The 15,549-nt window shown below is 42.9% G+C and overlaps 1 protein-coding gene across 1 annotated transcript in view; it reads left to right on the top strand.

The window, feature by feature from the left end:
• Positions 1-15,152, top strand: part of LOC137537872 (mucin-2-like) — a 199,267-nt gene extending 184,115 nt beyond the window's left edge. Inside the window, exons 36-41 of the mRNA XM_068259819.1 lie at positions 3,590-3,768; positions 4,177-4,246; positions 4,340-4,440; positions 4,671-4,702; positions 12,422-12,599; positions 15,040-15,152. Coding sequence (XP_068115920.1) covers positions 3,590-3,768; positions 4,177-4,246; positions 4,340-4,440; positions 4,671-4,702; positions 12,422-12,599; positions 15,040-15,152 — 673 coding nt within the window. The remainder of the gene's footprint in view (positions 1-3,589; positions 3,769-4,176; positions 4,247-4,339; positions 4,441-4,670; positions 4,703-12,421; positions 12,600-15,039) is intronic.
• The last annotated feature ends 397 nt before the right edge of the window (positions 15,153-15,549 follow it).

Raw genomic sequence — 15,549 nt, 5'->3', positions numbered from 1 at the left:
CTTGTTTCTGGTGTGACTCAGACACTACTGCAGCCAAATAAACCAGCAGGGCTGCCAGGAAACTAGTATTGTTAAAGAGGAAATAAATAAGGCAGCCTCCATATACGGCATTTTTTGCACCATAAGATGCTCCTGACCATAAGACGCACCAGCAGTGTGATCTGCGTGAAAAAAGGGGGCCCCTGGTGGTGGTAGAGAGATCCCGAACTGCAGGGTGGGGTGGCCTCCCATACTTTGATCTACTTCTGACACTTGTCCCACTCTCCTGCTAAGTCTCCATGACCCCGGAAACTAAGTGGCTCCCCCACTAAGCCTCCCATGACCCGGACACCTAAGCTGCTCCCCACTAAGTTTTATGTGACCCGGACACCTAAACTGCTCCCAGCGTGACCACCAACTCCTTGCATCCCGGGTGGCGTCCTCTCTCAACCTGACCACATGATAGGTCACAAGATGGGTCACATGATGGGTCACACAGAGAGAGGATGCCAGCGGGAATGCGTGCAGCCGGGATTGCCAGCGCTTGAGAGAATGCAAGCAGGAGCGGACTGAAGACCAAGGAACAGCCGGATCAGATAAGAGTTTCCTCCGAGAGCTGCCGGGGGTGACGGTAAACTTAGTGGGGGTGGACGCTCAGTTGTTGCGGGTGCCGGGAGACTTGGCGGAGAACAATTTAGGTGTCGGGGTCACATAAAACTTAGCGGGGAGCTGCTTAGGTGTCGCCGTCACATAAAACTTAGCGGGGAGCTGCTTAGGTGTCGGCATCACATAAAACTTAGCGGGGGAACCACTTAGCTGCCGGGGGCATGGAGGCTTAGCGTGAGAGCGGGACAAGTGCAAGTAGATCAAAGTATGGGAGGCCAACCCACCTCCCCCTGCAGTTTGGTATCTCTCTGCTGCCACCTTTTTTCACACAGTTTACACTGCCGGGGCTGCAGGAGGCTTAGCGGCAAAACTGCAAACATTCTCAGTGTGGAGGGGGGCGACACCAAAACGTACAATTCGGACCATAAGACGCACTGAGTTTTTCCCCCTACATTTGGGGGAGAAAAAGTGCGTCTTATGGTCCGAAAAATACGGTACCTCTCATTACCTAGAGACATAAATAAATAAGATCTTGTGATAACCAGAACAAATAGGCAGAAAAAATGTGTGGGTTTTCTGCACAGTAGCAGTATTTATATTAAAACTATAGGGGATGAAATTGGAGAAATAGTGTCTTTTTTTCATGTTTTACTTGTTTTTCCCTTTAAAATGCATACAAAATAAACTAATTACTGAAAACAAATATTAACCCAAAAAAGCCCAATTGGTGGTGAAAAAAAAAGATATAGATCATTTAATTGTGATTAGTAGTGATTAAGCTATTGGCAAATGAAAGGGATGAGCATCCTGTGTCTTGTCTGTTAAAGTTGTGCTCACAAGTTTACATAGCATGGCAGAATGTACAATTTCTTAAAGTAAAGATGGGCTCAGTAAAAGATTTTATACTCACCCGGGGCTTCCTCCAGCCCCATGAGCACTGATGCATCCCTCTCCGTTGTCCCGAATGCCTCACTTCAGCCACAATTAGCCCCAGTAATCCTACTCAATCGTGCCAGTCGGCTCTTCTGCACATGCGCGCACCCTCCAGATCCGACTGGCATGACTGAGCCAGATAACTGGGCTGCTTGTGGCCAAGGAGTAAATGACTGTGTTTACTCTTTTTAAAATCATAATCACTACATAAACCACCCATTTGACCCTGATCAAAAGTTTGCGTACCCTGATGATTTGGTTAGATAACATGTAAACAACTTGACACTAATTCGCTACCTTGAGAAAGCCCCGTGGGCGGGGCGAAATGCGTCGGTAGGCGTGGCTACCACCGGAGTGCTCGCGCTGGCCCACCACGTGTAAACGCCGGCACGCTGAGCGATACTCCGCGATGTGGGATCCCCTTCCGCTTTGAAACACTGCTCCAGAGTCCCAAGTATTTGAACCACAGAGGTGCGGATAGGAAATGCCTTTCCGGAAAGCCGTATGAACAAAAATGACCCAGTGCACTGCAGGTCTGCAAAACAGAGTAGCCATAAAGACACGCAAGTACTCTAAGCCACAATAGTGACGTTACCAAGTCTGAATATAATATAGCTAGTTGCTGTGTACCATGCGGGGCAGATAAGTCATACGTCAGCTGCCATTCATCTCCAAGTTACTGTGAGGACTTTCATCTGCGGGCAAGCGCTAGGAGGAACATAACAACGCGCGGGTATCGAACGCACTGTGTGCCTGGTGTAATGGTGGTGGGTGAGGACCTAGTTGACCCTTATGGTGCAGCGTTTTCTGCGTAGGCTAAGGCTGGGCGATTGCGCTGCACTGAATTACGGGTCTGGTCCCTTATAACTAAGATAAGTGAGTGCTCCTGGCCAGGTAGTGGTTTTAATATGTATGTTTTTAATGTGTTTGTGACCTATTCAGTCATGTAGCCAAGGCAAATAATAAAATTTATATTGTGCATGAGACGGCGATTGAAATAAATTTTTGGAAGCAACTTGACACTAACTGGTTTTAATGGCTATTAAAGGTAACTATTCTTCAATTGCTCTGAGATACTAGTTGGCGATTGCAGCTCTCTAGGTACGGTTCTTGAAAAGACTGTATTGCCTAACCCGTTAATGTTCTTACTTGGTGATAAACCGAGGGGGTGGAAATACCGGGTGCATGTCATATCGGCGTTGCTCAGTTTGGCGCGAGGAGAGCCGAATGACGGCTCTCCCTGCTGCCGCTAAACTTCGAGGCGGCGTTAAATACTATTCCCCCTCCGAGTTGTCGCAACTCGGAGGGAGATGTAACCGCTACGCGGGGTGCGCATCATAGCATTGCTGCTATGACGGTGCCCAGTTTCGGCACTTGGCTCTCAGAGCCGCGCGCCGAAATCAGTTGATTCGGGAAATACCCCCAACAAAGGCTGACACGACATATAGACAGTGCTGTCACGCTCCATATTTCTAGACAATGGCAAACGACTCTTGGCTGAGTTGACCAAAATTATAATTTCTAATATCCTTATTTTAGAAAGGCTGATTACCATAGCAAACAATACCATGGATATCTTCACGAAGACCTGACAGCCCTGGCTTAGATTTTCAGACAACCAGGGTCTTTGACCACTGTTTGTAACCCTCTAGGCATTGCTTTTGTGCTCTGTAATGACGTCCCAAACCTGACCATGCTCAACATGCAAATTTAATGTGAACATTGTGTATGAAAACATGTCTCCTCTGAATCCTGTGATCACTGTTTGTTGATTGTGTTATTCTTTTGTTCTATTTGTGATTGTACGTTTACAATGTTTGTAAAATTTCACTACCTGTCCGTAAAACTTTTTTAAAACTAAAGGTAACTACCTTCACCTGTGATGTGTTTGCTTGTAATTAGTGGGTGTGTATAAAAGATTAATACGTTTCTGGGAGGGAGCCCTGCCCTTCAAGCTTACTATCTGCATAGAAGATAATACAGGAAGACAGGAACTATCTCTGCCTGTTCCCCATCGTTTACACAGTGTATGCATTGCAAATGTATTCTCTCTTGATTTCTTTTCATGAAGTGTCTTTGCTGAGTGCCACAAAGTCATACCTCCCAAGTATTACTATGAAGGTTGTCTGTTTGATGCATCCCGCATTGGTAATGATTCGATGCAGTGCTCAAGCTTAAAGATCTATGCCTCCTTCTGCAATGCCAATGGAATCAGTGTTGACTGGCGAAGGGAAACTAAAGGCCATTGCGGTAAGGTTATTTATAGCTTAATAAGTAGTTTTCATTTCCTCCACTGACTTTAACATATTATGACTTTGGAAACCTTGAAATTTCATTTTGTAGAAAACGTTTTCATGCTCTGAAAAGTCAGATGTAATGATGGGTATCCATAAAGTACCAAAGGTGGTGGTGGTGAGGGGAAGGTTTAAGGCCATGTTTAGCAACACTTAATAAGTAATTTTCATACACCCAGCTGATTTTAATATGTCATGATTTTGGGAAACTTTTTGTTTCACTGAATCTCTTTTTAATGTTCTCAAAATCTTATGCAAAAAACAAAACTGGGCATTTCACCCAAGGATGGTGGAATAAAGAAGGGACTGTTTGATAGTAAGAAATGTTTATAGTACTATTGTTTTCTCTTTTTACATAATGTAGAATTTACTTGTCCTCCGGGAAAGGTGTATGATCCTTCTGGACCAGTGCATGTTGAAACTTGCGACAGCAAGTAAGAAATCTTTATTTTCTTTCTTTGTAAAATAATATTATACATTATTGTCTTTCATTCCTATTGATCTTTTTTTGTATTTGTTGCTTGCAGAAACACAGATATTGCCAGTAGTGGTAACATTGAAGGCTGCTTCTGCCCAGCAGGAACTACTCTATTCAATCATTTCTCTGACACCTGTGTCCAGAGCTGTGGTAAGGGAATAAAAGCAGCAGCATCGCTGACAACTGTTTTCTTTTCGCAAGTAAAAAATGGTGAAGGATGTTAACCTTAAAAGTAAAATTAGTTCCTACGGTCACCCATTCTTCTATTTAGCCACTCATGTGTTGTTGTTTTCTTTTTTTTGTTTCACTTGTTTTTTTTTTTTTTTTACTCAGAAATATAATTTTGAAACTGAAACATAATCTTCACTCTTTTTCCACAGGTTGTGTTGGACCTGATGGAATGCCCAAAAGGGTGAGTTAGCTTTAGTTATTTATAGATCTTGTGATGATGCATTACACTGCCTTAGAGCAAGATATGTTGGTGTTTGAAGAACTGTGATCAGTGCAGCTTGAAGAAAATCAGTAATGACTGTTGCTAGAGTTGAAACAATGAGTAATTTTCAGAGCACAATGAAAGTTTTACTAACCTGCTTTCCACAATACACAGCTACATACATCCCAACTTTTTTGAGATGAGAAAGAGGGGCACTTAAGCCACGCCCCTGATCACACCCCGTCACACCCCTAGTCACACATACCATAAACATTTCATAAGAAAAATATGTTATTTTTTATTCAAACCATACTGGTCCTTTCTATCATGGTTAATCTCCTTCATATTAACATTTTAAAATTAGTAATATATCAATTAAAGGATGGGAATAAAGTTTAGAGTCAATCAAACACATTTTTTTTAGTAGAGAAATATGTATATTTATATAGAAAGAAGGACAACATCTTGAGAAAGGGACACATGAGGAGGAAAGAGGGACAGAGGGACAGGGTTCCCAAAGAGGGACTGTCCCTCCAAAAGAGGGACAGTTGGGAGCTATGCAGCTAGTGTAAATAAAGGTAACAGTTAGGGCAATAACATACACTCCAGTGATTTGGGGAATTCCAGCTTTGCAGAGAAACTGCTCAGGTCCTCATATAAATTTGAAAACTTAATTCTGTAAATCCATCCATTTGATAACTGAAGACTGGCAGATAAGTCTTTTCATGAAAAAATTATAGAGGACTATAGATTTTAGCAACATTCAAAGTGACACTGAAGCAAAAAAAAAATAAAAATGATATAATTAAGTGTATGTGCAGTACGGATAATTAGTGAAACATTAGCAGCAAAGAAAAGAGTCTCATATTTTTATTTTCAGGTATATACTGTAGCATGACCTAGGGATTTCAATGTTAACAACTGCTGGAAAAATGCGGAAATCCGCATACAGGAAAACTTATGCGGAATGCAACATGCTAGTGGAAATAGGCCCTTAGGGTTCTCTTGTCCATCTTGTCTTATGACAATCATTTGATCAGAAACGATCGTTCGAGCCTACTAATGGAAGGATAGCTGTTATCCAATTGGATCAGAGTAATGGAATCGATCCAAAAAACGAATTGATGCGATCAATCGTATCGTTAATGGACACCCTTTACACAGGGGTTAAAGAGAATCTGTATTGTTAAAATCGCACAAAAGTAAACATACCAGTGCGTTAGGGGACATCTCCTATTACCCTCTGACACAATTTCGCCGTTCCTCGCCGCATTAAAAGTGGTTAAAAACAGTTTTACAAAGTTTGTTTATAAACAAACAAAATGGCCACCAAAACAGGAAGTAGGTTGATGTACAGTATGTCCACACATAGAAAATACATCCATACATAAGCAGGCTGTATACAGCCTTCCTTTTGAATTTCAAGAGATCATTTGTGTGTTTCTTTCCCTCTGTTCTCATGGCCTGAAATTTCAGGCTGCTCGTTTCTTCCTGCAAACAGCTTTGCCCTTGTCTGTAATTCTTCAGTATGTGAAAGCCCAGCCAGCTCAGAGGACGATTTATCCAGCTTGTAAAAGATAAGAGAGAAGCTGCCCTAATCTAAATAATACACAGGCAGTGTGCATAGAGGGGCCTGGAAGGGGGAGTTCATAGCAGAACCACAACACTGAAGAACTTGGCAGCCTTCCAGACACAGGCCGACAAGTCTGACAGGGGAAAGATACATTGATTTATTACAGAGACTGTGATAGTAGAAAGTGCTGCAGTAACACACATTAGAATAGCTTTTGGAACTTGTAGGATGATAAAAAACAGGATGCAATTTTTGTTACGGAGTCTCTTTAAGTACCATCCATGATTGGAGGTTCGGGGAAAATCCCCGAGCTGCAGTTGTAAATCTCAGTAAATATTTTCTGCCCACAGACGAGCCCTGCCATTACAGAGGGTAGAATGGCTGCAGAAGTGCTGCTGTTTTTTTTTACAACTGGTTCTTTCAGAAAAAAAGAAAGCTAATGACGCAAACCCTGTTTCCACAGCATTGAGTATTTCCAAAGAAAAACTGACTAAGGGAATACAGGCAAATATTTTTCAAAGCAAAATGCCTTATTTGATTGTGACAAATGGGGTAACAGTATACAGTAATAATAAAAAATAACATTGTTATATGTCCGATAATGCTATATTGCTATCACATAAAAGTTCATTCTTGTTTGTTTTTTTTGCTGGTTGAAGAGACTCTGACGTCACATTTTTTTCAGTTTTTTTAATTTAATCTTGTTAAGCAAGCATTATATCCTAAGTGGAATCGCCACAATCCGGCCGCAAAACTAGTGTTTTTTAATAGAAAAAAACACCTGCAAAGTTCCACGACTTTACAGGTCGCAGATTGTACTGCCCTGGAGAGGCAGAACTTTGCGCTGTAGCTCTGCCTCTCCGCAATCAATCTCCACCGATCTCCGCCTCCTCCCCGCCCCTCTCAATGAAAGAAGACTGAGAGGGGCGGGAGGAGGCAGCAATCGGCAGAGATTGACAGCGGAGGAGGCAGATCTACAGCTCAAAGCTCTGCCTCTTCAAGGAAGTAATGCCCTGCGAGCTCAGGAACTTTGCTGGGCCTTTACTCTATTAAAAAACACTCGTTTTTGCGGTGGGGTTGCGACAATTCTACTTAGGATATAATGCCTAACAAGATTAAATTAAAAAAATGGGAAAAATTTGACTCCAGAGTCTCTTTAAATTAATGCGAAAGCCACAATTTGAGAACTGAAAAATCTTTATTTTTACTAGAGTTGAGCTGAAATTTTCGTAATTTCGCATTACTATAATTACGCATGCGAAATTTGCGATTACGATGCGAAATTAGCGTAGCGAAATTGCCATTAAAATCACAATTGAAAATACCGTAAGCGTAATTTTCAACGCGAAATTTCGCGTTTCGTTCATGCCGTAATTTCGCATTAAACGCTACCGTAATTTCGCGTTAAAAACCGTAACGCTCCGTATAATATAAAAAAGCCGCCGACTTTAAGGGTTAATAGCAAAGCCCCCTTAAATGCTAAGAGCCTCAAATTTGGAGAATATATTAAGGAGATCAGGATTCAGGAGGAATAAGAGGAAAAATTTTTTTTTCAAAAAGACCTTATAGTTTTTGAGAAAATCGATGTTAAAGTTTCAAAGTAAAAATGTATACATTTAAAAACCCGCCGACTTTAACGGTTAATAGCAAAGCCTGCTTAAAGTTTAGGAACACCAAATTCCTAGGGTATATTAAGGGGATCAGTGGGAATAAGAGGAAAACATTTTTTTTCAAAAACACCTTATACTTTTTGAGAAAATCGATTTTTAAGTTTCAAGGGCAAAAATGTCTTTTAAATGCGGAAAATGTCAGTTTTTTTTGCACAGGTAACAATAGTGTATTATTTTCATAGATTCCCCCAAGTGGGAAGAGTTTTACTTACTTCATTCTGAGTGTGGGAAATATAAAAAAAAAAATGACGTGGGGTCCCCCCTCCCAGACCTCTTTAACCCCTTGTCCCCCATGCAGGCTGGGATAGCCAGAATGCGGAGCACCGGCCGCGTGGGGCTCCGCACCCTGACTATACCAGCCCGCATGGTCCATGGATTGGGGGGTCTCGGAAGGGGAGCGGCAGCCAAGCTTTCCCCTCCCCCTCCGAGCCCTTGTCCAATCCAAGGACAAGGGGCTCTTCTCCACCTCCGATGGGCGGTGGAGGTGGAGGCCGCGATTTCCTGGGTGGGGGGTTCATGGTGGAATCTGGGAGTCCTCTTTAAAAAGGGGTCCCCCAGATGCCCACCCCCCTCCCAGGAGAAATGAGTATAGAGGTACTTGTAGTACCCCTTACCCATTTCCTTTAAGAGTTAAAAGTAAATAAACACACAAACACATAGAAAAAGTATTTTAATTGAACAAAAAACATAACCACGAAAAAAGTCCTTTAATATTCTTAATTAACCATTAATACTTACCTGTCCCTTTAAATAAATGATCCCACGCAATATCCTCGGAAATGTTCTATCAGTTACAATGTAACAAAGTTATTACAATATAACAACTTTGTTACATTGTAACTACGCCGCACCCGACGTCACTCGCCGCCGCCGCCGCGTCTGCGCTGCAGGACCCGACAGAGCTCTGAGCTATAGCTCAGAGCTCTCGAAAGCATCTTTGTATTTGGGCTCCAAGGAGCCCCATTGGTCCTTAGCAGACCAATGGGGTTCCTTCTGATTTGAAGGAACCCCATTGGTCTGCTAAGGACCAATGGGGCTCCTTGGAGCCCAAATACAAAGATGCTTCTCAGAGCTCTGAGCTATATAGCTCAGAGCTCTGTCGGGTCCGTGCAGGACGCTAAGTCCCCGCCGGCTCCGCTGCCCTCCCCGCCTCTCCCACATGTCACCCACATGTCACCCACATGTGGGTGACATGTGGGTGACAGATGTGGGCGGGGTGGACAGCGGGAGCTGCGGGGACTTAGCGTCCTGCACGGACGCGTATGCGGCGGCTGAGCGGCGAGTGGCGTCGGGTGCGGCGTAGTTACAATGTAACAAAGTTGTTACATAATAACTTTGTTACATTGTAACTGATAGAACATTTCCGAGGATATTGCGTGGGATCATTTATTTAAAGGGACAGGTAAGTATTAATGGTTAATTAAGAATATTAAAGGACTTTTTTCGCGGTTATGTTTTTTGTTCAATTAAAATACTTTTTCTATGTGTTTGTGTGTTTATTTACTTTTAACTCTTAAAGGAAATGGGTAAGGGGTACTACAAGTACCTCTATACTCATTTCTCCTGGGAGGGGGGTGGGCATCTGGGGGACCCCTTTTTAAAGGGGACTCCCAGATTCCACCATGAACCCCCCACCCAGGAAATCGCGGCCTCCACCTCCACCGCCCATCGGAGGTGGAGAAGAGCCCCTTGTCCTTGGATTGGACAAGGGCTCGGAGGGGGAGGGGAAAGCTTGGCTGCCCCTCCCCTTCCGAGACCCCCCAATCCATGGACCATGCGGGCTGGTATAGTCAGGGTGCGGAGCCCCACGCGGCCGGTGCTCCGCATTCTGGCTATCCCAGCCTGCATGGGGGACAAGGGGTTAAAGAGGTCTGGGAGGGGGGACCCACGTCGTTTTTTTTTTATATTTCCCACACTCAGAACGAAGTAAGTAAAACTCTTCCCACTTGGGGGAATCTATGAAAATAATACACTATTGTTACCTGTGCAAAAAAACCTGACATTTTCCGCATTTAAAAGACATTTTCGCCCTTGAAACTTAAAAATCGATTTTCTCAAAAACTATAAGGTCTTTTTGAAAAAAAATTTTTTCCTCTTATTCCCACTGATCCCCTTAATATACCCTGGGAATTTGGTGTTCCTAAACTTTAAGCAGGCTTTGCTATTAACCGTTAAAGTCGGCAGGTTTTTAAATGTTTACATTTTTCCTTTGAAACTTTAACATCGATTTTCTCAAAAACTATAAGGTCTTTTTGAAAAAAAAAATTTTCCTCTTATTCCTCCTGATCTCCTTAATATATTCTCCAAATTTGAGGCTCTTAGCATTTAAGGGGTCTTTGCTATTAACCCTTAAAGTCGGCAGCTTTTTTATATTATACGGAGCGTTACGGTTTAACGCGAAATTACGGTAGCGTTTAATGCAAAATTACGGCATGATACGACTGTAATGCGAAAATTACGCGAAAATGACGCTTACGCGAAATTTCGCGAAATCCTTCTTCATTACGATTATGTACTTACGGCCATAATCGTAATTACACTAATTACGCGAAATTTCGCAAAATCGTAATTAGGTCATTACGCTCATCTCTAATTTTTACATGGAAAATGTGAAATATTGTTTATTTTAGTGTGAGCAAGAGGTTTTTAATCAGGATAATACCATTTATTGGCTAACTTAAAAGAATAAGAGTAAGCTTTTGGCAGTGCAACCTGTAATGATATAGCAACTATTTTTGTATCTTGTGGAATCCATGTTGTGCATATTCTGTCTGCTGTGTACGATCGCATATTTGTATGTCTGTTAGAGACAGCATGGCTGCTGGCTTTGAAATAATTGTCCCCTGGAAATGGTAAATTTGCATCTTTCTGTGAAGGGCTGTAAATCTCATTTGAATAGACCATCTAAGTTCAATAGCCCACCGACACCTAGACATTGTGGGAAGTAGGAATTATTTTGCCAGCCTTCAGCAAGGAAACGGTTAATTAGATAATTACCCAACCATTTGTCATGAATAATCAGATGTGCTTGGAGGATGTTTGCATTGCTTTGAAGTCTTGAGTACCAGGACAGCTAGCCATTGTTGCAATACACACTGTGGACTGTCTGAGTCTGGTCTGAGTCTTGTTGGTAGGGTTGAAAGCAATAAAAATGGCCCTGAGTGGGCCCCCCCACAGGTGCAGTGGCTGCAGCCCCTATTGTTACGCCCCTGCCCACGACTAGGTCCCAGTGTACAATTTCGGCCCACTTTGTATTTGAGTTTGACACCCCTGATCTAAATGGTGCCTAGAGAGGATGTTAGCTGATTTTTGACTATTAGATAAGACCCCTTGTTTACTTAATCCTCACACAATTGGGACTCAGACTGTCACAGAGGCATCTTAAATTTCAAGTTCACAAGTTTTAGCTACAAGCGGAGTGGATGTAATATTTGTCTAGACTGAGAAAGAGTCATGGCATTAAATATCATCAACCTCATACCAATATCATTTTTTTTGTCCTTATTCAACCCTTTGTCCACAGCTTTGAACCAATTTATACATTTGAAGCCATTTTCAGGGCAGTACGATTATTTAAGCTGTGTCTGATGGAACAAAAGTGTTAAAACATTAAGCAAACAGTTGTGTGAAAAATGTCATTTCTGCTAATTAAAAAACAAAAATCTCTGTCACTCCCATTCTTAGATCATCCTCTGTGACCCCCAGTTGCTTGTTTAATTCCAGTGAGTCTGAAACAGTTCCCCTTTCCTCACATGATCTTGCAAAAGGGAAAGTAATTGCTCTGTCATCCAAAGCCCCGCCTCATTTTTAACTGCCAGCCTTTGTCAGCATAATTCCTTTGAAATAATGTTCTAGTGCAGTGGTCTTCAAACTACGGCCCGTGGGCCAAAAGTGGCCCCCCAAGGCTTTTTTACTGGCCACCAAATGTATAGCTTATAGAGGTTGCCCACTACACCTTTAGATATCGGCAGCCCACACATACTTTAGAAGCCAGGGAGCAGTCATTTTCTGGCTTCCAATCCAATTCTGCATCAGGTGACACTGCTATTCAACTGGATGATGATTTGTCACCTGGGCATGCTTCACTGTCTGGTGCACAAAGATGTTCCCCGGGCGCTGCATGACAGAATGGCTGCTGCTGGGAGTTCTCCTTTTCAACATCATTTTATGTATGTTTCGGCCCCTCAGCAGTCTGATGTATGTTGACCCGGCCCTTGACCAAAAAAGTTTGGGGACCCATGTTCTAGTGAATTCATATACAGCTGTGTCTGAAGGTGATGAGTTACAAGAGCCAGATTCAAAAACATACAATCCAGATCATTGTAAATTTCACTTGTGAAGGGTGTGGTTGACATATAATGAGACACTTTACTAATGTGTCCTTGATTGCATCTGCCTTGAATGCTAAACGTTCCAGCAATATCATTAAACTGATTTTGATTCATATATCCACAGCCTGCAGAGAAATGGACCAGCAACTGCAAGACCTGTGTCTGTGAACCAAATTCCCTGACTGTACAGTGCAAGGAGGATCCATGTCCTATTATCCCCTCTATCAGCTGTGAAAAAGAGGGATTCAGGCCTGTGACTTCGCCAATCCCAGGGAAGCCATGCTGCTTGCAAACTGAGTGCCGTAAGTATTCAAGGGAACAGCCCTGCTTTCGGCTGGGAACTCCAGCTTTTCAGCCAGATTCCTTCCTCTCTGAATGAGATCCCTCAATGCTTAATCCCCCAATTTCCCCCAATGCATAGTTGATGGGGAGCAGTGGTGCGAACGTGTATGTAAAGGTAACTCTCTGATGCTGTTGGGCTTAGTTCTACACTTATATTGCTGTCTTGTACTTGACTTTGACCAGCTTATCATATGACTGTTGTGTCACATGACACAGTGACTGGATCAGATTGGAGAGCAAAATGACATTGTAACCTAAGGACAGCACATACTCTCAGAGAGATGTAATCATTAAATATAATACAATGCTTCCTTATAAAGAAGAGTTCTAAATGGAGGAATTATAATGATAAAGTCACTAATAGGAACATTATAATCATAGGTGGCTTCATAATAAAGAACAAAATAAATGGGGACACTATATTGAAGCAACAATCCCAATGGATGACAGTTATTGTATGTGTGTATGCATACTTAGGGCACTAAAATAAAGGACATGCTAATGGTGGACACTATAATGAAGAGAGCACATCATGGGGCATTAAGGTGAAGACGGCATGAATGGTGAATTTTGTAATGAAGAGGGCATGAATTATGGCACTATAATGAAGGATGGGGGGGGGGGGGGGGGTGTTACATATTGATTAGGGCTCTTGTGGGGTTATGGACATAATTGTGACACTAAAATGCGGATGACACTATAGAGACGGAAACATTACAATGTACAGTGGAAATTACAATAAAGAGCAGAGAAATATAACAGACAGTGGTGTAGCAATAGGGGGTGCAGAGGTAGCGGCCGCATTGGCTCTGTATTGGTCTGTGCTGATAATAATCACTTCTATAGATGCGTTGAATAGCGGTAATCATTAACAAACTGTCCCCCATCTCCTTCTTGCACCTCTGACACTGTGGTTGTCAATGGCAGGTTTTGGTGCGCCGTATCAATTGTTATGCATAGAGTGCTTGGGGAGGGGGATGTAAAACTTGCATCGGGGCCCATAGCTCCTTAGCTACGCCACTGATAACAGGGCCACTATGCTCGAGGGAAGAAGACAAGAAAAGGCAAATAACATTTGTATTGTGCTTTTCTCCTGGCGGACTCAAAGTGCCAGAGCTGCAGCCACTAGGATATGCTCTATACTGTAGTGGTAGCAGTGTTAGGGAGTCTTGCCCAAGGTCTCCTACTGAATAAGTGCTGGCTTACTGAACAGGAAGAGCCAAGATTCGAACCCTGGTCTCCTGTATCAGAGGCAGAGCCCATAACAAGTACACTGTAATGTAAGGAAGGGCACTAAAATTAGAAGAAACTAGGAATTGTGGGAAGGGGGATTATGATAGCAGGAACATTGTAAAGCAGCATTAGAAAACTGCAGTGCCATGAACCAATAAGTGGCCATGACCTTGCTTGCTTGACTATACCCCTTCCTCTTAATTCCCTCCCCAACTTATCAGGTTCTGCCCTGTCTGAATGTTCCTAGGTATGGTCCCAAGTAAACAAATCACATTTGTTTCATTAGAACAGCAGGGTCAATGTTCTAAATATAGTAGGCCTCAACTGTGGTGTAATGATTTCTCGTTACTTACCTTGCTTCGCTCCTGCGCTGGCTCTCTTGCAATGGTGGCGGAGTGTAATGAATAATCGTTACACTCCTGCTGCCGAGTCCCACTGACCTCCGCTCTGTCTACCCCACGTGGTGGAGGACCCGACGTGCTTCTGGGTTCAGCGCCCTTTGTCGTTAGGCGTGTGTGCGCACCTCTGCTGCCCTTTTGTTGCAATAGAGGGTGGTCCACTGTGTCAAATGCTGTTGAAAGGTCAAGAAGGTCGAGAATGGAGTATTTGCCTTCCACCTAAGCTAAGGCAAGGTCAATGACCACTCTGGTGAGAGCTGTTTTGGTTGAGTGGGCAGGCCAAAATACAGATCACAGTGAGTCCAATGGCCTGCTTGAAGTCTGAGGGGAAGGTGCCTGTTGATAGGGAGAGGTTAAACAGGGATATAAGGACTGGGGCCAAAACTAGTGAGGACGAAGTAAGTTAGACGGGATAGGGTCAAGGGGGGACTCTTCAGAGGCCCCGGGAGAAACCGATAAGATGGGGGAACCCCTACAGGCTCTGGGGCCCTGGGGCGATTGCCCCCTTTCCCTCTATGGTAGTGCCGGCCCTGCTCAGTGTTATTCCATTCATTATATTAAATGGGATTGCAATCATATTACAGACAATTGCAGTGCCTTGCATTGTGATGCCAATCTGTTTTGCACGCAGGCGCAACGTTAAAATGGGGAGGCCTGTGGGTTAGTATGGTAGATTCTGGAGGGAACTAGGTGGGATACAACATTACTAGACAATTTATAACTTCTTCCCTGCAGCATTGATAATGACATTCTTTCTGCTCATCCACAGACTGTAACATTAGCCTCTGTCAGAGCAAAAACAAAGAATGTCCTATTGGATTCGACTCTGTCCCAGCAACTGAGGATGGCATTTGCTGCCCATCATATTACTGCAGTAAGTAACCAAAATTACATGTAGTAGAATGAAATACATTTTCCAGGATATACAATTGTATGTTAATAATTCTGGTTTTAGCACCAGAAAACCTTTTTACAACTATGTTGTGATGTATTAGTATGTAATCTCACTCTCCCAGTGATGCTTGGGCTAGACCAGGGGTCAGGAACCTTTTTGGCTGAGAGAGCCATACTGTTGAGCCGAAATTTTCGTAATTTCATGTTTCCTTAATTACGGACACGAATTTTACTGCTAAGACACAAATTCGTAATTTTGGAATTGCCATACAAACCGTAATTTGGAATTCCGTAAGCGAAATTTAGGTTTCGTAATTTTGCATTTTGTCACAAATTCGTGTTTAACACGACATTTTGTAATTTCATGTTTTCTATAGAAAAAAAG

This window comes from Hyperolius riggenbachi, chromosome 11, assembly GCF_040937935.1.
Source record: "Hyperolius riggenbachi isolate aHypRig1 chromosome 11, aHypRig1.pri, whole genome shotgun sequence".
Classification (NCBI taxonomy): Eukaryota; Metazoa; Chordata; class Amphibia; order Anura; family Hyperoliidae; genus Hyperolius; species Hyperolius riggenbachi.
The sequence above is the reverse complement of the archived record's forward strand: the minus strand, read 5'-3'. Positions and strand labels throughout refer to the sequence as shown.